The sequence below is a fragment of the Rhineura floridana genome, chromosome 9 (assembly GCF_030035675.1).
Source record: "Rhineura floridana isolate rRhiFlo1 chromosome 9, rRhiFlo1.hap2, whole genome shotgun sequence".
NCBI lineage: Eukaryota > Metazoa > Chordata > Lepidosauria > Squamata > Rhineuridae > Rhineura > Rhineura floridana.
This window is the reverse complement of record NC_084488.1, coordinates 120,061,553-120,083,885: the sequence shown is the minus strand read 5'-3', so window position 1 is coordinate 120,083,885 and position 22,333 is coordinate 120,061,553. Positions and strand designations below refer to the sequence as shown.

Below are 22,333 nucleotides of genomic sequence, written 5' to 3'. Positions count from 1 at the left end.
TTGATCCATTTCAGTACCAAGTGATAAAGAGAGTGTTCTGCCTCTTTGCAGACCCGGCAGAGCGCTTATTGCTGTCACCAAGGCACCTCCCTTCATCAACCGTAATTGTTTTATATTTAACTTTTTTACTCGTCTCCAATTGCTGCCTGGTCCCTTGGGTGTGAGGCTATGGAAAAGGGGCAACCTGCTCTTCTTCCCTCCCCCCCATGTCCATGTGGCCCTCAAATTCCTTCAATATGCTTTTGGACTTGACAAATTAGCAGTGGCAAGATTAGTACACTTATTAAACGGGGGGGGAATCCACAGGAGATGCAGGGCGATCCAACTGAAAGCAACGTGGTTCTGGCTTTGCCATGTTGCACACCAACAGAGGTTATGTAAACGCACGGCTTAAGTGGAGCGTTAGAAAAGCCTAAGCACTGGGGCCTTGCTTCATTGGCTATTCCTTACCTTGAAGAAGCACCTCCCATTGGCTCTGTTGGGAAAGGGTTTGGGAAACCCAGGTTCTACTCTGGGTTTTACTTCAATACTCTGCTTTGAAATGAGTTTGTAATCAGGACCTCAATATCAGTGGGGGTGATAGCCTAGTAGTAGTGAAAAGGACTTGCAAATCTGGGATGCATGTCGGCGTCTGGGATCTGTTACTCTTCCCTCCTTGACTGCATCATCACGGTGTTACTGAGGCCTGCACCCACTGGGGTTTGGCTTGGCCAAAGTGATGGAATGTGATGCTAACCAATAAAACCCACACATTACATGAAGCAGGAGTGGTTCCTACTGGGGGTCAATACAGGTGACCATTTTGCCACACACCTGCACACGATTGGCAGAAAGAGTCTCTTTACCACTTTGCCAAGGTAAGAACAACCAAGCTATCCCCAGGTTGGAGATCTCTAGGGGCTCCATGTTCGTCATCAATGTTCTGTAAATCTATTTCCAAAATAGATTGCTTGGAAGCTGAAAGGGGTTTGGAGTGCAGAAAAGGGTTTCTAAGCAGACCGTCATAAGGCCTTCACAAATATAGGTCATTCAGTAGCTAAGAGCAAGCAGAGGTATTCTGGGACTTTTTCAGCCAACACATTTGAAACTGGGGTTGCATGGGAGGTTAATCAGCCAATATATTGCAACAAATAAAAAGTTTAGACCCCATGCATTCCGCCTATCTCCCCCCATCCCACCAATACGATCTATATTATGTTATTGTTAAAGAAATAACCAGGCCACTTTTTAAAAAAGCATTTACTTAGTCAACAAAAAAATAAATACAAGATATTAAGACATTCAGTAAGAAGGCAGCATGGAGTTACAGCTACTGAAACAGAAGGGAAACCACAGCTTTGCTCTGGCCTGAATGAGCAGTCCCAATATATCCAAGTGGCAGATCTGCAGGGAGGTGGAGGCAGGGCAAGCGCATCATTTTTGGCACGTAAGGGCTTGGCCCCTAAAGCTAAGACACCAATTGTGCTCACTCGTAACTGCAACACATTTGCTCAAGCAAAAAAAAAAAAAAAAGCAGATACTGTTTTACGCAGCATAAACACCACACTGTACTTAACTGTATAGTTTTATTATAGGCAGATGTCTGTTTTGGGTAGAAAAGAATTTTGCCCCAGGTGTCAAGTGAGGGTACGGCTAGGCAATACGAGTTACACCACTACTTGTGGTGTAAGAGGGGCTCATTAGACCAAGACTTCTTTTTTACACCCTTACCCCATGGCTGCACCCTTGCTGTTTGAGATTGAATAGGTGACACTGCCATCTGCCAAGTCAGACCCATGGTACATCAAGCACAGCTTTGTTTCCTCTGGCTGGCAGCAACTCTCCAAAGTCCCTCAACTGGTACCGGCAATCCTTTTAGTAGGAGATGCCTGGGAATGTAGGTAGTTTGCCTTATACTGAGTCGGACCATTGGTCTATCAAGCTCAGTATTGTCTACACTGACTGGCAGCAATTCTACAGGATTTCAGAAGACAATCTCTCCCAGTCCGACCCAGAGATGCCAGGGATCGAACCTGTGACTTTCCACACGCAAAGCAGAGGTGCCGCCACTGAACTAGGGCCCTTCCCCCAGGGACCTCATACGACTGCCAGTCATGTGCTCTTAATGCAAGGAGTGGTTCTTCTAACAGCTCACTTAGCATAGCACGGCATTTACGTATATCCATTTGAAAAGCACATGGCCCGCATGACAAACATTCTGTTGGAAGAACTATTTGGGAGTAAGCCTTTATATCAGGAATAAGGAACCTGCCTCTCTCCAGAAGCTGTTGGGAAAGTTGTTGGGACTCCTAACTCTCATCAGCACCAGCCAGCCAGCATGGTCAATAGCGAGGCATGATGGGATCCTGCAACATTTGGAGGGCCACAACTTTCCTGTTACTGCCTTACATGGATACCAATTAGGGTGGGCACAACTGTGCTGACTAGCAATGTACAATGGTAGTCTAAGAATGCAATGCTTCTGGCCCCCAACCTTGGTCACTTATATATTAGCAAGAATAGGGGCCAATGCATGCTCAATTTAGTCCCATAGCCAGAAAATAAAGGAGAACAAGACTGATTGTGGATGTGGTCAGTTTTCCTTTCACTTTTGCCATCTGGGGAAAAGCCAGGAGTCATTTTCAGTGAAGGAAGGAGGTTGGCATCAGGCTGGTTACATGAGATGTTGGGACTCTTCCTCAAAATGGCTTTTTGGCAACAAATAGGTAAGAGCTACTAAGTGATGAGCCCAAGAGGGGTAAAGCATACATGGCACCTCAAAAAATAAATACATAAAAGGCACTCGACACCTGTTGGAGATCACTTCCCATTTGGGCCACAACATGTTTGTTAACCAGCTTGGCCAGCTACGGGAGATTATCTGGGCCTTGTTCATGAAGACAAGTCTCCATTTCAGACACAGCATTCCTTGGCAAGGGTAGAAGAAGCAAAAAAGGTTGGCAAGGTCACCTCAGTGGAAAACTTTCATTAACTTCCAAACCATTTCAATCTTTAAAAAACAAAGTCTACCCATGAGCACATTTCAAAATAGGCAGAGACCAAGTTCTGTTGGGAGTAGGCAAATCCCAGTCACATCAGAGGAAGCCAACATGTGTAATGGGATGTGTCAAAGTTGTATCACATGGGGGAAGGTACAGAGCTCATCAAGTGTCATCTACAAAAAGGGTGGGCTGCATACACCTCTCACAGCCAGGCACAAAGGTCTCTGGATAGGGCTCAGGCTGACGGTTCCTTACTTACATTAGTCATCTTAATTGTGTTCTGTTACCTGCACTACACTCCTTGGAGTATTCACATCTCAAATGTCCTGTAAGACGTGGATAATTTATCCAGTATATAAAATGTTGCCCATCTAGCCTTCTCTAGTGGCAGAAAGTTAGAAGTGTGTCTGGCACTTTAAACGTTTTGTATATATTTTACCCATGTATGGATATTACAATCTGAAGACTCCTCAAAACCCACGTTTTTATATGGACTTGAGAGGCTTCATCATTCACATGTTGTAACGAATTTGTGATTTTGATATATTAAAGTCTTCTACATTGCTTTGAGCCAGATAGAAGTGCATGTGGATTTTGGACAGAGTCCAGAGCTTGGAAAAGTTACTTTTTTGAACTACAACTCCTATCAGCCCAATCCAGTAGCCATGCTGGCTGGGGCTGATAGGAGCTATAGTTCAAAAAAGTAACTTTTCCAAGCTCTGGGACAGACACACCTTCCAAAGCTCTCTGCAGACTGGATTGCTTGCTGCTTCCGTTTAGATTAATGATGCACATAGCTCTGGGCCTCTAGCCAGAAATGAGCCATTAATGCAGTTAGACCAGGCATGTTAAAACACAAGCAGGCCTGCCAACATACCAGTGTACAGTCTCATTCATGTCGGCCTAAGTTAGAAGGGAAAATGTGAAACGTTAAGATATTCCTGGATCCAGGTTGCTGCAACTAGGTTGTTTAGATTCCAGCAAGGGTACTCCTATCTATTCTCATCGTGTTATTTATTTATTTATTTGCTGTTCCAAAAAATCCATGGTGGCGAAGCACTTCAGATGCTACTGCTAGATAGCAAAGGTCTCCTAAGTGATGTATGAGCATCCAGGTCAATGAAGACTTCAAGTGCTATCTGCTCCTTAATTACATCTCTACCACTCAGCCATCTTCCCCCAAATCAAGAACGTTCTTTATCATTTCACCATCCCAGCTCCTTTGAAGGCAACAGGGTGGTCATGCTCTTTCCACAGAGGATTCCTGACAAACGAAAGAAAAAAGGAAAAGAGACAAACCCCCAGACATACTCCTATGGAGAGTTGCTCCCACAGAAATGGTGGTGGAGGAAGAAGACAAACTGATCAAGAAATGCCAAGCTGTTACCAAGAGGAACAGGGGAAACTGCATTTGCTTCAAATAAAGCAGATTGTTTTGCAAAGAGAGTCCTATATCCCTCCTCTCCTCTCCCTCTCCAAAGATGAAATCTGGGCCCAGTCCAATTAAGACTTGCCATGCAAGTCCCATTGAAATGAATAGTAGGTTCTTGCAGAGCTTAAAAGGGCTTTTTAACGGTGTTATGTTAATGGCAGAGCAACTTTTCTTCCCCAATTATTATTCCAAACATTGGGATCCTTCAACTCTGGGAGTTCACTGCTTAAACAGCAGCCTAAACATCCAGATCCCTGCAGGGTGCCCCCATCTTTTAAACTGGGGAGGAAAAAAAAACCTGTTCTTAAAAATTGTATTTATGAGTCACTATTTTTTTTTCTTTTAAAATAAAAGGTCGATATGCAGAATCTCATTTGGTTTTTTAAAAGGCTTTACTCCCTCAAGGAAAAAAAAATAGATTTACAAAACAAAAACAGCCTGCATCAACTCTCCAGTAGAGAGATTTGACAATATTAATCCAAATATCACGCTATTTAATTCCCCAATAAAACATTGGAAAAAAAGTGCCTACAATCTCTTTTTAACACTTTTGCTACATATAAAATCTCCAGCTAATAGGAATCTTATGGTACCAACCCTCTAAAACAGTTAAGATATATACACATTTTGGGGGCAGGGGATATTAACAAACAGAATATTACAAAGTATTAAAGAAGGCAACTCTTCTGTTGTGTGATTTTCATTTTCACTTGAAGTTGGCGTAGTCTGAAAAGGCGTCAATGTATTCCTGAACCACCTTGTAGCAGAATTCGTACTGTTCCTAGAGAATAGTCAGAAAAGAAAATACTGTGTTAGTTGTACAATGAACTATAATTCCCTAGACATGCTGGAGTTGCAACATAACCACCTGCCTGTTAAATACAGGATGACCAAAACCAGGTATTGCAATGTAGAAAGCTGAATTAAAATTGGTCCATCTAGCTCAGTATTGTCTGCACCAGCATTCTTCGACCTTGGGTCCCCAAATGTTGTTGGACTACAACTCCCACCATACCCGATCACTGGCTAAGCCAGCTCGGGATTATGGGAGCAGTAGTCTAGCAACATCTGGGGACCCAAGGTTGAAGAATACTACATCTGCACAGACCGGCTGCAGCTCTTCAGGGTCTGAGACAGGGGTGTTTCCTAGCCCTCCCTGGAAATGCCAAGGATTGAGCCTGGGACCTGCAAAGCTTGTGCACTACCAGTAAGTTACACCCCCCCAAGCACCCATTAAAAGGCAGACAATTCCTGGCAAGATTCCACACTATTGCTCCTTTGACCCATATTCCTAATCCAGACACACACTTTCTTTAACCAAGGCTATGAGTGCGTGCGTGCGTGCATGTGCATAACCTCTTTGTCTTCCCGATGTTTGGCTTGGCTGGCTTGCTTACAACTAGGGTGGTTTGCTCGGCAGTTGTGTTCCATGCAACAGCTCTCTATACCTGCCTGGACTGAATAGGCTAGCAGTTCTCAAAAATCTTTCTAGGTCCAAGGAACCCTATCCATCTAGAGTTTCCTGTTAAGGAGCTCCTGGGAGCTATACAGGACACTGGGATTCACTTTAGGTGGGACAGGCCTGCTGGGTAGACTCTGCTCAAGGGGCACATTCAAACATATACAACAACCCCAAGTGGCCACTCTTGCAGAAATGGGGAGGAGAAAAAAAATCCATGGAGATGGACAAGTTGCCTTTCAAGGAAGCTCATGGACTATTGCTAATCTTCTCACTGTGGAATACAGATAAGCTTCCTTTAGAATGCCAAGTTCATAGAATCATAGAGTTGGAAGGGGCCTATAAGGCCATCGAGTCCGACCCCCTGCTCAATGCAGGAATCCAAATTAAAGTATACCCGACAGGTGGCTGTCCAGCTGCCTCTTGAATGCCTCCAGTGTCAGAGAGCTCACTACTTCCCTAGTCATTGCTTCCACTGTTGTGCTGCTCTAACTGTTAGGAAGTTTTCCCTGATGTTCAGTTGAAATCTGGCTTCCTGTAACTTGAGCTTGTTATTCTGTGTCCTGCACTCTGGGATGATTGAGAAGAGATCCCGGCCCTCCTCTGTGTGGCAACCTTTCAAGTAGGGCCAGGATAACAATTTGAAAACTGATCTAGATATGGTGGGTGGGACCACCTTTTGGGATTGGATGGTTTAGCCTGGATGGCTTTTTGGTTCCTCCAACTCTAAATGTTTGGTTCAAGCAGAAACTACCATTTCCACAACTAGAAACTGTTGTCAGTCATAGCAGAGCAGGCACCATGGCTCAGTGGCAGAGAAAGTGTGTGGGGAGAGAGTGCCCTTGCGCCCAGGGCCTGCTTGTGGGCTTCCCATGGGCAACTGGTTGGCCACTGTGAGAACAGAAAGCTGGACTAGATGGGCCACTGCCCCGATCCATCCAATTCTTTTTTTTTGGTCCTTTTGTGTACATAAATATTATATACATGAGGGAGGTCACAGGCTCCTCCAATTAAAAGGATCCACCATGGCAAAGTCTGCCAGAGACCTTGGAGAGCTGCTGCCGTAAGAACTTAAGAAGAGGCCTGCAACTGGATTAGGCCAATGGCCAATCTCGTCCAGCATCCTGTTCTCACAGTGGCCAACCAGATACCTAGCATAGGAAAAGATGTACTAACGGTCTGATTCACATACGGAAGCTTCATATCTTTGTGTGCACAGCTTGGTCCACATGGCCCCTTCCTCACACAGGTGCATCTCTGATGCATGGAGAGAAAAGAGCAGGAGGATGAATGTCTGAACCAAGTTTGTGTAGCAATGTTGTCAATAATACCCAGCATTTCACTCTGGAACTGCTGCTGTGATGGGCTGATAGGGAGGGCAACTACGCTCTCTCTCTGCAAGGACTTTCTATGCAGGAACTGACAAGAGGGACAAAACATGGGGCTCTGGCGTGAGGAAGGGACCAGAGGATCAGCTCACACCTACAGGTGGGAACCTCTTGCTGCACTTTATGCTCTGCAAAGCTCAATCCATCCACTCACCATGACCCCACTCCTCAAACAGTAGTTCATGCCTACCAGTGTTTGGACCATGTGTGGCCTCTGTAACCTCAAACTCTTCACTGTCTGAAAGACATCCAGAATTCCTTCAGCCTTGACTCTTTCCAAGACAGTGCCCAATGCACAGAAGGTCCCTGTTCGTCCAGCTCCAGCACTGGAAAAAAACAAAAGTCAAAAACTGAGTGACAAACAAAGGCCTTCTCATTCACTGATCCCACTTAGAGATGGGAGAGTCGCCTAATCCCATCTGGTAGCTCCAGTAGATATTTAAAACTCTTTTGAGGAGGAAGTCTCAAGGGCAGGCCAATGAAAATGTCACTCCATTTATAAAGAAAAAGTTAGGTCAAATCACTTACTGAAGGCACTGTCTTGCCAAACTCTAACAACAGCAAAAACCTTACAGACGTGCACTGATAACTGCTTATTGGCAGTCACAAAAGGCTGGCTCAGATACAGTGCTGCTGCCTTCCTTGTAGCCAGTTAAGAGGTCTGGAGCCACCTGCAGAAATATATGCTCCCTACCCTCAGCCTGGTTGCAAATTCTACCCCATCCCTTTTAACTGTGGCCCAAGGGAAATACCGGCACCAAGCTTAACAGCAATTACTTTTTAACCAAAATCTGAACCCAAACTGTACTGAGTTTGTGGTGCTGATGGCGCCTTCACACAACACACTTGGAGCCTTGCCAATTCCTGCTGTCTGGAAATATGGATGATACAAGCCAGATTGCACAGGCTGGGTTGCGTGTACAGACTCTTTGATTACCTGCAGTGTACAGTGATGGGATGGTTCCCAGACTGCTGCTGCTGCTTCTGCACAGCTGCAATGATGTTGATCATTCCTTTCCCGTCGGTGGGGATGCCGACCTCTGGCCAGCCATGGAAGTGGAACTGCCTGATCTGCCGGGTTTTGTTTTCCTAGTCAAGGAAAAATTGAGAAATTCTCAGAAAAGCCTGCATCTGATTTGAGAAAATGGCCAGCAGGCTGTCAGGAGCAAGCTTTCTCCACTCTTCTCCCTTTTCCTATTCATATCCTTCACAGGGTTGTCACCTGGTGAAAGAATGCTCTTGGAGGACTGCTAGTATATAGAGATGCATTTTGGAATTAAAGCCCTTTCTCAAAGTGTAAGAATCAGGAACAGAAAAAGGAGAGTACATGCCCTAGCCATACAAAATGATCCTAAGAGCTAGTCAAGGGATTGGTGACAGCGAAGGACTAGGAAAGAAACCCTAGATTAGAGCCAGCAGTACTGGAAGACAATCCCAGTGCTGCAAGTAAGGAGGCCACATCTGCACCTTATATTAAAGCACTACAATACCAGTTTAACCGTCATGGCTTCCCCCAAACTATCCCAGGAACTGTAGTTTGTTCAAGGTGCTGAGAGTTGCGAGGAGACCCTGATTTCCCTCACAGAGCTACAATTCTGAGTTCCCTGGGAAGAGGAATTGACAGTTAAACCACACTGGCAACTAGCTCTGTGAGGGGAATAGGGGTCTCCTGACAACTCTCAGCAACCTTAACAAACTACAATTCCCAGGATTATTGGGGGAAGCTGTTACTGTTTAAAGCAGCATGATACTACTTTAAATGTATAGTGCAGATGGGGCCTGAGAGATACGAAGGCTTCCCCATGAGCATTTTGAATATTCAGATGCATCTTTGGAATGGGTAATAAACATTAATAAGTTTCCATTGAATGCTAGGAAACAAGATTGTGCCACTGATAATTATCCTATAACTATGGAGGTGTATTTTGATAAAGACATCACAATATGAGAATATGCCCTGCATGTGGCAAATGGAATATCCTAATTAATCCAGAGAACGACAGCACACCTGCTATTTGGGGGCAGCTGGCAATGAATATCAAAACAGAGGAGGCATTAGAGGAGAATGTTTCCGGGAAGAGCAGAAGTGCACGTCCTGGAGACTCATAGGAACATAGGAAGCTGCCTTATGTTGCATCAGAACATTGGTCCATCTAGCTCAATACTGTCTACACTGACTGGCAGTGGCTCTCCAGGGTTTCAGGCAGGAGTTTCTCCCAGGCCTACCTGGAGATGCCTGGAATTGAACCTGGGACCTTCTGCATGCAAGGCAGATGCTCTATCCCTGAGCAATGGCCCTTCCTCCAAGGGAACTCAAGGGCCACCATCATCATTACTTAAGCCCCAGCAGTACAACCACACAGTGTGTCCCAACACTTACCCTGGTATTCATCACTAGCAGGTCCCGCACTGTGTAGCTCTCACACTCTTCTTCTTTCTTCAGCTCCACAGTGATATCACCATGGGATACAGAGCCATCAGAAGGCCAATACTGGGCACATTTCTCCTGAAGAATCAGAAAGCAGGGAAGACAGTAAAGGGGAAGGTGGTGAGGTATAACAACACAAAAGAGCCTCTAGAACAGCCTTTCCCAACCAGTGTGCCTCCAGATGTTGTTGGACCACAACTCCCATCAGCCTCCCATTGGCAATGCTGGCTGAGGCTGATGCGAGTTGTGGTCCAACAACATCTGGAGGCACACTGGTTGGGAAAGGCTGGGCTAGAAGACAGAGCATGAGATCTTCCTGTCCTTCTTTTTGGAGGGGGGGGGAATTCTTTTCAGGGGGGAAAACATTACCAGCCTCAGACAAAGAGTCAAACTCTCAAAGGAAGACAAATGCAGGCCAGTTTAAAACTGACACAAATTCCTTGCCAAATTACAAATGCCCAGATATTATTATTGCAGGATTTACGCAAATGAAGAACATTGGTTCCAGATAGCAAAATCCCAAACTTTTATTCTGAAGTCAGAAATAGTAACAGGAATAATATTCTAAAAAATCAGAATGTAAGTTTCCTTGGCTATTCTGCAGTGGTCAGAGGTCTAGTCTTGGCAGCCATCGACACCTTCCCTTCTCCTGAGTCCTCTGCCTCTTTTCCCCCTGAGATGCATGGAGAACTCAGGGTGGGGGAGGAGTCTCACACTGCTCTTTAACTGGTGATCACACCTGCACACAAGATTACTGGCTGTCACATATGTGAAACCCTGGTGATGCCATCCTCTTATGTCTGGTCTTATGTACAGTAAGTGTATGGGACATACTTAGTGGGAATAGGATCCTTTTATTGGATCAAACTAATGAAAAAGGTTCTAATTTCCCTATGGTTGCATGTGACAATTCTGAGGACAGCAATGGCTCTGTATAAAAAGAAGAGTCTGGAACATCTATAGTAGGGTTGAGAATTTTGAACACCAGGGTTTGGGGGCAGGAGTGCAGAGCTCTACTAGCTATGTGCAATGCTTACCTCATTTATCCTCTTGCTAGCTGAAAAGACACTGCGAACTGGTAAAGCTACCTTATGCTCTGTTGGGAGCAGTGCTCCATCCCTACAATGGTTAACGCAGAAGAGGCTCTCCATTATCGCAGGCAGAGAGGCCTTTCCCAGACCTGCTGTTTTGGACCCTTTTAAGTAAAGGTGCTGGGGACGCAGCCAGAGGCCTTTCTGCATCCAGACCATGTCCTCTACCACTGAGCTCTGGGCACTCCAAGAAGGGTTCCGTACTTGGCAGTTTCTCCCAAGATCTGCTTAGCGGGAGAGACTCCAACCCATTAAAGGATGCAGCAGCTTCAACACTGAGCAATAAAGCAATTTTCAGCGTTCAGGTTAAGAACTCCTACAGGAGCTCAGCTGAGGCATGAGTGTGCAATGAACTGCCTAACGCTTTGTAATGCAGCTTATCCAGATATTGCACAAATACCTCTCCAAGGAGCTCAAAGTGGCTTCCATGTGGCTCCGCCGCCCAGGCAGCTTCAAGGGCCATGCCCACTTAGCTTAAGCATCTAATCTGCAGCATGTGCCGCCCAGACCATTCTTTCCCAATCCCCATTTGCTCACCTGACCCCTCTCTTCCAGCTCTGTCAACATAACAATGGAGCAAGACTTCCACTCCCATATCATCCGCCAGAAGTCCTCTGTTGTGTGCTGAAGAGGGCCTTGGCTGGCTATGTAGGAATCCTTTTGGCGATAGCCCTGGAATTGGAAGACACGGTTACTAGGAAGGGACATAGCAGCAAGGCTGGACAGAGCCAACAGCTGGAGCAGCATTTACTTGGCTTGAGGAACGTCCAACAGCTGTAATGCTGTCAAGACAAAAAAGAAGACTCTCTTCCTTCCTCCTACCATTTAAGAAGAGGGCACAGAGAAAAGGAGCTTAGTCACTGGAATGTGTTCAGCAAGGCAGGAAATTGAATTCTTGGGTAAAATGTGTGCACATCAACAAAGGGCTTCTTGACCCAGATACCTGACAAGCAAGTGCGGTGGGAAGGAGGCAAAGGTGAGTGCTGATGCTGTACTTGCCTTAACATTAACAAAGGCTGACACCGCATCCAGAAGACCACAGTACTATAACACTAGCTTAATCAATCTAGAATAACCACCACTCTGTATTCATACAACACACAGGGATTAGAATATTCCACCTTTCTTTTCGCCACTCTTTGAAAGCCACCATGGCTGCAGGAATGCGATGCATGTTAAGGGGGTAAGCATTAAGTGAACTTGAGTGCTGGCAGACATGAGAGCCTGACTGAAATGGGCTGATCCGACCGGCAGGCAAGAAAGAATTCTGCTTCTCAGTTGGATGAACAAACTGAAGACTGGCCTGGAAGCAAGATGGGTGCTAAAGATGCCTAGTAGGCACTGCCTGTCAGCATGCCTGGTTCTTAGATTGACTGGAACTCCTTACCAAGTGTCCTGTTCCTATATCTAAGAGCTCTTCATGGCTTGCTGCTCAGCAAGGGGCATGATGCGGGGCTAACAGAGGCTGACAACATTTTCAATACCATTAAGAGAGCAAAGAAACCCCGCTTGCATGCACTTCCAGTTGAAGTCTGGCGTCCACATGCAGCAACTCCTTCTGTATCATTGGCACTGGCAGCTGCTTCTGCAAATAGCCCACCAAAGGGAAAGGGAATCGGCAAAAGCATGAATGGTGTGAAGTCACCTGCGGAAAATTGGCTAAGCATAAGCAGTTCTCCACAGTGAACTGCATGCAGGGAAGATGGGAGAAAATGGACAAAAGATGAGTCTTTGCAATATTGGGAGTGATCCTATAATTAGAGGGTCATTTTTATGCATTCAGAAGAATCAAGATGTAAAGGTGTGTGTCTGGATTTCTATAGGCAGCAGGTTAAAAGGATTGCAAGTTGGAATGATACCTCACAAAAATATCCTCCCTGCTCAGAGAAAGACAGCATCCAGCGAAAAGGTTCTGTAGAACCCTTCTGTTTGCCAGACTAATTTTCAACACACAGGAGGCTCCCCATCAATGGGGAAATGCTCAAAGTTGCTGTCCTTACCTGTAACCATTAATGACCCAGTCCAGGAATAGCTTTGCCTCTTAATCCTATGGAACATGTAAGCTAGCTCTGACACATAAAATGCACGGACCTGATTTGAGGACTGCAACTGGTTGCATGGATCAGACCAACACAACGTTAAACAGGCCTGTGTTCGTAGCCGTTTTTCCTGCACAAAGATGACTGGGGCAGAACAATATGAGAAGGAGCTCTGGGTGATGACAGTTTTAATGTAGAAAAAGCAGCTTCTGTTCACCAAGATGTGGCAGGAGAAGGGCTTTATCAAAAAGGCCAAGAAGGTTCGAGTTCCAAAGCTTTCATTCTATGACTAAGATTAAAGCAAGCGCGTTACCCAGGGCACATTTGGTGAAAGGAAAGAAAGTCGCAGCAGGGAAAAGCAACTCACGTCAATAAATGAGGCGTTCACATAATCCGTGTTTTCTTCACCCCTCTTCACTGGAATGATCACCCGGTTGAACTCATCTACAGGAAAGACCAGGCAAACAAGCTAACTATTTTAGAAATATTTGGCAGCATGTGTTTAGGTGAGGGTACTGGGTCTGCAACACTGGAGCTCAGAAGAGATGGGTTTCCACAGCAACACCCAAACAGGGAAGTGTACAGCTGCAAACGCTCCCCCAGGGGGAGGCATACAGAATGGAAAAAAATGGTCCTTCACATTCCACTGCTGAAATGCTTAAATATTTTGTAAGCAAATGACAATTGGATGCAACTAAATTTTCTTCTATATAATTGCTAGTCATGATTCATTTATGTAAGACGCTCTTCCCTTTCCTCTTGCACCAATTGCCATTACTACTAAAACCTTGATTCTTTCCCTGCATCACAGCAGCTCTCTCTTTTCCCCAGCCTTCCCCATCCCATCTCGTTGCTGCCAGCATAGAAGCCATCTCCTTCTCAAGGCTCCTGCCGCTGCTACCACCCCACAAATAGGAACTGTCCCTCTGCTGGGCTTTTCCCAGCAAGGCAGGACACTCACATGGAATTATCTGCAGCACCCGGTTTTTCTTCATGTTGGCTGGTAAGTTGCCTGTTCTCATCTTGTCATTTTGAATTTTGATGGAGGTTAATTTCTGCAGGGGGGGGGGAAGGAGGGAGGGAGAGAGAGATGGGCAGAATGTAAGCCACACAAAAACCATTCTTATGGTCCAAAGTTGTAACCGCTAACGTGTGTTAGATGTACCAGTCCTTTCATGTTCAAAAAAGCATGCCTTTTATTCTTTTTTAAATATATAGGACAGCAGTTCAAGAAGAGAAATGCTAACTCTTGAAGAAAGAATAACAAACAGAGCTCTCTCCATGGCTGACAAATATCAGACCCTGAAACCGATTAAAAAATAATGACATTATATGTGATTGTCCAAGAGATTGTGGGTAGAAACAACAAAATGTCTGCTTGCAAATGAGAGTTGGATTTTGTTAAAGTGCTGCGTCTAGGCTTAAAAAAGAAGTGAGAGAAGGCCAAGTATAAATAAACTAGACATCTGACAACATCCTGGCAGGGCTCAGGGTAATGGAGAGTGGAAAAACAGCACTGTGGGGAGGAGAGCCTGGCTGTGAGTCCAGAGTCTGTGAGTTCAAATCCCCGTTTGTGTCTCCTGGGTGTAAAGGGCCAGCTTAAGGTCACCCTCACAGTGAGTGGCTCAGGGCTTACGTGCCCTGTCACCTGTGCAGCCGTGGGCAAGCTGCATAGTTCCGAGGAGCCCAGTGCCCCCCAGCTGGCAGTTGCAGAAAGAGAAAGGGCTGGCTTGTGCAGCTGCGGCAAGCTGAGCAGGCCCTAGCCAGCTGGGGAGGACTAGCCTCAGAGGGAGGCAATGGTAAACCCCCTCTGAATACCACTTACCATGAAAACCCTATTCATAGGGCAGCCATAAGTCGGAATCGACTTGAAGGCAGTCCATTTTTTTCATTTTCAACCATATTCATATACACATACATAATGGTTAGATGAAGATGAGTTGACACACTAGGACCTGAGGTAAGGGGAACTTGAAAAACTTTGTGTAAGACACAGGGGAACACAGGAGAATCTTCAGACAATGGTCTAAGTACTGTTCAGGTTAGAATTATTTAGGGCCCAAGAACAGGGAACATACTGACCAAAAGAGCAGAAGAGTGGACATTCACTGATGAGAAAGGAAGTGTAAGGAAAAGGAAGTATGATCTAGTGATCCCATCTAGACATGAGACAGACAACCACATAAAAACAAGGAACTGAGTTAGAGGGGACTGAACAGTAATGGGACCCCAGATTTAGCTAGTCCAATCATGGCCCTCAGGTCTTGGACGACACAAGTAATGAATATTGGGGTGGGCCTGAAGTCAAGCATGCACCTATAAGAATTGGGTACCTGAGTCTAGGAATTTTGTCTCTCTCTTCAGAGGAGTCCTGTTTCCTATTCTCTGGAAAACATAGCTAGCTCTTTGATTGTATGTGAGTATAATATATTGCTTTAATAATCAGAATTCTTTTCTGCACTATAATTTTAATAAAACTTTTCATATCCACTCTACTTTTGGTCTTCTGGTCTATCGGGTATTTGTGTCACACTTTAACTTTCATCTCCTGGCCCACACGACTGTGGACTGTGAAACAGATGAAGGATTGTTAGCAGTTAGATTTGCCAAAATCAGGCAAATCTGTCTCTGAAAGGGAGCACTAAATTAAATTCCTTCACAAGGAGCCAAGAGAAGAAACGTCCTGCAGTGGAGCTGGGCAGGAACAGAACAGGGCAGAGGTTGCCCATCCCACTCAGGTGAGCTCTGCTCATTTGCACCGTCCTGCTCAGTGGAGTGAGTGGGCGGGGACAACCCATTCACAGATCCCATCCTCCTCTGCAGGAGAAGGGGCATTGGCTCTTCTAATGCTCTTAAGTAATCAGGATTGGTCTAGATGCCTTCAGCTATGCTTGTCCCTGGCAATGGAGCACCAAGCTACCGCAACCACCACCCACCTTAAACTCTTCCTCCAATCCGTTGCTGTTGGTCCCTGGGATCTTGTTGTAAATCTTCTGAAGGTGGGTCTCTAGTGAGGTCACCTCCAGTTCTGTATCCCCATACAAATAATGCTCCAGAAGAGCTTGGAAGATGAATACATACTGCATCTGAAGGAGAGAGAAAGCTGTTGTGAGACAATCACACCCCATATTCAGATAGAACCTGTTCAGGGAATGGCCCTATGGATTTAAAGGGTTTGAGCCTGAGGCAGGAATGCACAACCATCCCAGTGTATGGTTCAAGTGGGGCTGGATATTTTGCATGCAAAGAACTCCAAGAAAGCATGCACAAAACATTAGCAGGCTCTCAAGCTTCCCTGCCGCCTCTGTGGCTGCCACCTTCCCCTTCACCTCCAAGAGCCCTCCCAACTTAACCCAACCTGGAGCAGAGGAAGAAAGATTCAACAGCAGTGACTGCAGTTCCTCAGTGCACATTTCTTTTCCTGCTAAAGAACACACTGGGACTATATGGCCCAACGTTCCCAATAAGAAAAGTGATGTGCATAGTGATATTCTCCTGCCAGGGATGCTGGGCTTGTAGCTCCAGGGCTCTCCTAGGTAGAAATGGAAGCTTCACTGATCAGCCGCTCTGCTTTTCCAGATAAGTTAGGAAGACCTGGAAGTGGGGGGCAGGGCGGAGAGGCAGTATCTTCAGAAGTGGTATCTTAGGGAAGGGCCATAGATCAGAGGTAGAGCATGTGCTTTGCATGCAGAAGGTTGCAGGCTCAATCCCTGGCATCTCCAGGTAGGTCTGGGAGAGACTCCTGTTTGAAACCCTGGAGAACAGCTGCCAATCAGTATAGATGCTACTGAACAAGCTGGGCCAATGGCCTGACTCAGAATAAAGCAACTTCCTAGGTTCCTATAGTCAGCCCTGTAGCCAGCCACATTTCTAAGTAGGGCATTTAAGGGAGAGAGGCACACAACACCAGCCAATTCCCCCCCCCCCGCCAACTGGTGCAGAGGGCGTGAAGGTCTGGCCAGGGGAAGGGAAAGGTCGCGACCTTCCCTTCACTGCTCCGTTCAGAGACTGTATTAACCTACATGAATGAAGTTTAATCTGTTGATCTGTCTCAACCTTTTTTGAGAGATCCCCAGGAACACCAAACTCAAAAGCTTGACTTTGCCTATGCCACAGCCCTCTTTCACCTGTGGTCTGTGTCCCTGTGTTCTGATTCTTCATGACCTGAACTACTTTGGTAATGACAGTGAGCTCCTGAGCTTGGCTCTGATGCTGCGTTAGTTGTCTCAGTTTTAAATTCCACCTGAAAAACAAACTTGTCCATACTACAAGATAAGGGAAGGGCAGAGAGAAGAAAAATTCTTTAGGATGTGTTTGTTAACTCCCCCTTGAGAGTCCCTTCTTCGAGTCTTGTTCTGGACCTTTAAATTTTCCTTCCTGTTGGACTATCAAGGGAAAACTTTTTAAGTGGCTGCTATACAAAGGTTTAACTAAGCAACTGGAAGCTAACTGTTGAATTATATGAAGGACTAATTAAGCAATCAAAAACTAATTGAGGAAAGTGACTGGGTTTTTCTTAACTGGTTGCTGGGTTGATTTTTCTGTACAGAAATATGAAAAGGCCTCAAGCTGAGCTGCACATATTGGGAAAATCATAAACTAGGCCTGAGTTACAGCCTAGATGACCAGACAGCTGGCTAACTGTATTCAGCAATATTTCTATTCCTCTAGGGCTGTTTTCATCCGCTGCCATCAAGTACTCAAGAAAAAGAAGAAAAAACAGCCACGATGACTATGAGTACAGCGAGTGCTTTAAAAGAGTAAAAGGGTAACTTAGGGTAGCTATTTTTTCAGATCACTTTAAGTTATCTCTGTATTTCACCCTTTAGCAATAAGAACCCAATTCTATTCTACTCACTACAATAACTGCAGAATAAATAAACTCTTACTTTTTACTGCAGGCAGGCAAACATACTTATTTATTGCTGTCAGGACAGAGAAAACAACTGAAACTGAAAAGCAGAGCAAAGGAAAGTTCAAGGGGTGGAATCTAACAAGTCTAGCCCATAATACAAAATTCTAATATTTAACTCAAGGGTTTTCTTCAGGATCACTTAAGTAGTTATAGTGTGATCGTGAAAAATCCACCCTTAATCAGGGAAAGTCTTGAGTGACCAGACTTGGGGGTTCATTCAGAAGAGGCTTTTGTTGTGCTGTCGCCTTGCCTTATTCATTAATTTTTTCAGAGGGTCCTATTCTTAAATTGCTCCTGTTCTTAAAACAAGCTGTCATTCTTTAAATGGAGGTTGTCATTGTCTGCCTTGTCATAAATTAAAAAGACAACTTCCCCCTGAAAAATCCTAGGAAGGGCGTAAACACTGCTCGGGGGGGGGGAATGCCCCCATTTACCATCTCGTGTCAACAGGCCTACCTACAGTGCAGGTTGAGCAGGGTCCTTAGATCCATCCAAATTTACAGCAGGGAAAGAGAGAGAAGCAAACTATACCCTGGCCTGGGAAGACACAAGCAGGTTCCTTCCCAGAGACAGATTGCAGCTGGAGTTAACTGTAAAAGTGTGTTTGTGTGTCAGAAGACACCCCTTTTCAGAGCAATCACGATCTTGGTACCTTCAGAAAGCCCACTGTCCTGCTGCTGCTGAGCAGGAAAAATAAAATAAGACCAGAGAAACAGATTGGGATAGTGCTTGTACGGAGAGGCTTCATGATTCTTTGGGGGGGGACACAATCCCAGAGAATTTGTCCTACCCGGCTTCTGCCGATATGTCTGAGAAAAACCTCAAGGTCACACCATTAAGCCTCCATACCTTCATTTATGTACATTAGTTGGCTTGTATTTTAGATGCTTTTACAAATAATACATGGAAAGGCGAGTGTTTGGCCTACAATGCATGAAGCTTGCCCTCCAGGAGAAGAGAGACTTACGTCGGTCTGTACCATCTGGCAGCGCTGTGCCCGGATGCGGCTGACGAACCCGTAAACGTCCACCTTTCTCTCAGTGAGCATCATGTCCAGCATGGCATCAATGACAATGAAAGTTCCTGTTCGTCCCACACCAGCACTGGGAGAGAGAGGAGAAAGAGAAGAAATTGGGCTCTTCTGAGAATTTGACAACTAGCCTGGCAGGTTGTTTCAGCAAAGCAAGCCACACTTGCTGGATCACAGCATGCAAGTGACAAGCAGTGAGAATGATGAAATAAAAAACAAAGCAGCTTAAGAGGCCTACATTTGTCTGTTTGACTATCCTTGCCAAGAAGTACACATGGAAGACTCCCTCAGTGATGTCACTTGGAAATGGTGGCTGTGCCTTCTGGCCGTTTGGTGAAAGATATCCTCCCATGGAGGCAAACATGACCCATCCCACCCTGGAGACTATAGGTGCTCTCCCTTCCACATGGATCACTGAACTCCTGGCTCTCTTGTGTTTATTGTGGGGCATTGTCTTGAGAGCCTCCTCTCTGTAAACAATTAGGGAGGGGGAAGGAACCTGTCGGGAAAGCCTTATAGCCTTGGAGAACCAAACAGCAGCCTGCTTCCTCAGAACATAAGCTGGAAGGAACTCTTTCCAGAAAAAGGAGAAGACGCCTTTCAGTATGCCTCTGGATACTAGCTGCTGGGAATCTCAGGTAGAGAGAGCTGCTATTGCAACTCAACTAGACGTCAGGCATTTAGTGTTGCTGGGCCCATGCTGTGAAATTCTTTTCCAGCAGAAATTTGGCAAGTACCCTTGCAGCCAACTTTCAGACATCTCTTGAAGGCCTTTTAATGCTGATGGGCCTATTTAGTCCTTTAAATTTTCTTAAGATGAGCCAGTCATTTTTATATTTGCATTATATTTTATATTTTATCGTATTTGCATACATTGCTGTCCACCATCTTGATATTTTATATAAGTGGGTGGTTTGTAAACATTTTTAGAAAGAAAAGGGAGATGGTCCCCAGACTGACCTGCAGTGTACGACAATGGCTCCTGCATACGGGGGGTTACACGTCTTCACCTTCTTCAAGAACTTCAACATCCCAATGGGAGTGAAAGGGACCCCAAAGTCAGGCCAGCTGGTGAAGTGGAATTGCGTCACCAGGCGTTGAGGTTTTTTATTGGTGACATCGCCTACCTGGGTGGAAGGGTGGGAAGACAGATCGAACGTATTGGTTAATTATCAGGCATCTAGAGTCATAACACCCCTCTGAATCCCTTTGTTTTCCCTCATCACCTCTAAAGCCTATGGTAGAGATCAGCAATGATAGGTAAGAATAAGGGAGAGAGAAAATCAAAAGTGGTGGGGCCGCTTCTCTTCCCAGACCCAAATTATCTTTCCAAGGAAATTCTCCACCATAGTGTGGAGCACCGGGCACCACCGAAGCACCAGGCACCAACTATGATTGCTTCTTTTTGAGATGTGTCAGATTGTGCTTGGCCTACACCACTTCAGTATGGGTGTGGGAGAGGGGAAGAGGTGTCATGTGAGTGAATGCTCCACCACACCAAAAATAATGACAACAGACCTAAAGAACAAACACTAGATGCTGGTTTCCCATCTATCCATCCCAACTCTGTTGACCCCAAGCTGCAGCATACTGGAGTGGACACACCTGCATATAAAAGGGGAAGGTGGCTCAGCCTCACACCGATCAGGTCAGAAAACCGTCACCATGTGAGAGAGGATCAACATGAGATACCTGCTGAATGCAGAATTTCCGCACAGTATAGTCAACCAAGACTGTCACATCTTCCACAGACACTCGGATATTTCCGTAGGTCCAGCAGCCCTGATCTGGCCAGTATTGAGCACATTTACACTGGAGAGAAACACACAGAGATATACATATGTATATATCTTAAATAAACAAAATGAAAAACAATACCAAATAAAACAAAGTCTCAAAAAAGCAAACACACAGCACATTTTGAAATCATCTGAAGAGTCAGGGATCCCTTCCCTCTTCACCCTTCCTCTTGCCAAGATGCATCCTGGCTCTCTATATGTAGCATTCTTCTCTACTAAGAAAAAGACATCACATTCAGATTCTGTCTTGCATCTACTTCCAACCATTTTCATATATATTTGTAAACTGCTTAGACACTGTCTTGATATCAAACAGTACATATACACAAGCCTGTGCACTCACGTTTCCGCAGGATGCTCCAACACACATCCCTTGCCTGTGCACCAACTGCCAGGTATTGAGAGCATTCCCAAATGGCAGTTTTAGCAGCCTTCCATACATAGATTCTGCCTATGCAATACCTTCCAGACTAGACTGATGAACTATATCCTCTCCTATCCTCTGCTTGTGGCACCCTAGAGGTAGGACAGCAGCATGCTGTGCTTCATGAGACACTTTGAAGGCCTGGGCAATTCATTAAAATGAAGAACACCCCACCCACCCAATTCATATGCACAAATGACATGAGTTTCTTGCCCAAGTCACACACTATGGGAACACAGGGGGATGGTGGTAGTATGATAGCCTCTTAAACCCCAAGGTTATGGGCTAATGGAGATCAGAGATCTGGCTGATGCCTGGCAAGGAAAAGTGGTCTAGCCAGGAAGAAGGAACAAATGAAAAAATATGGACAGAGTACTCATGCAGGGAGATAGACATTCATGCCTGCATAGTGAGATAACGTTAGGGAGACTGGGTGGGAGAAATAATGGAGGTTTATTGATTTATTAAACTAATACCCCAGCCTTCCTCCCAAAGGAGCCTAGGGTGGCAAGGTTCCGGAGAGATGTCACAACTTGTAGTTCTCGGGACCCTCTCAACCAAATCGATACGCTGAGCAATGTGTGTGCAGCTGTCCACATGTCTTTCTTTGCAGAGACCATAAATCTTTCTACTTCTCCCACCACAATGTTTAGTTGGCAGGGAAAACACACTCTTCCCTCTTATACTGGGGCCCATTGCTGTTGCTTCCATTCAGTGGAGGGGCACCAGCGTCACTGGCCATTACTGGATAACAGCTGCGAAGAAGCCAATGACAAGCTGCACAACCCCTCCTATGCCCACATTTTGCTTTTACACCAGTCTTGTTCCACTTGCCACACCGTCTCTAGCAGCCGCTTACCTCTTTCCTCTCTTTCAGGTTGGTCACCATGACAATTGTCGCCGTGTTTTGCTCCCAAATCATTCTCCAGAAGTCATTCACAGTTTCTTCTTTTGGTCCTAAAAAGACCAAGGGGGAAAAAGCAACAAGAAGGCATTACACACATGAAATAAAACATTTGTATCAATATTTTGTTTAATGGAAATGATATCCTCTTATATAATGCATGTGGAGGATTTTGAGGATTAGGTAGTATATAAATCCTGTTAAAAATAAAAGAGAAGAGCAAATTTAGCACCTTTATGGACTGCCTTATGCAGAGTCAGGCCAACAACTTATTCAGCCCACCACTGCAATTCCAACTGCCAGCAACTCGTGAAGGTTTCAGGCACCTGAAACACTTTAAGCTTCTGTGCCAAGGTTTCAGCCTGGAACATTCTAAACGAAAAACACATTCTGTATGACTCAGCCCCTCAAAGTGGTAGAGAGTTTATGTTTCTCCCACAAGA

The 22,333-nt window shown here is 45.3% G+C and overlaps 1 protein-coding gene across 8 annotated transcripts in view; it reads right to left on the bottom strand.

Moving 5' to 3' along the window:
* Window positions 1–1,224: 1,224 nt before the first annotated feature.
* Window positions 1,225–22,333, bottom strand: part of PTPRA (protein tyrosine phosphatase receptor type A) — a 206,811-nt gene continuing 185,702 nt past the window's right edge. For all 8 annotated transcript variants that reach the window (XM_061583497.1, XM_061583496.1, XM_061583498.1 and 5 more), the window contains 12 exons: window positions 21,846–21,943; window positions 20,456–20,575; window positions 19,724–19,890; window positions 18,701–18,836; window positions 15,755–15,904; window positions 13,780–13,873; window positions 13,186–13,262; window positions 11,317–11,451; window positions 9,641–9,766; window positions 8,198–8,349; window positions 7,451–7,586; window positions 1,225–5,194 (listed from right to left, as the gene is read on the bottom strand). In XM_061583497.1, the coding sequence (XP_061439481.1) occupies window positions 5,120–5,194; window positions 7,451–7,586; window positions 8,198–8,349; window positions 9,641–9,766; window positions 11,317–11,451; window positions 13,186–13,262; window positions 13,780–13,873; window positions 15,755–15,904; window positions 18,701–18,836; window positions 19,724–19,890; window positions 20,456–20,575; window positions 21,846–21,943 (1,466 nt within the window). In that variant the 3' untranslated portion in view covers window positions 1,225–5,119. The remainder of the gene's footprint in view (window positions 5,195–7,450; window positions 7,587–8,197; window positions 8,350–9,640; window positions 9,767–11,316; window positions 11,452–13,185; window positions 13,263–13,779; window positions 13,874–15,754; window positions 15,905–18,700; window positions 18,837–19,723; window positions 19,891–20,455; window positions 20,576–21,845; window positions 21,944–22,333) is intronic.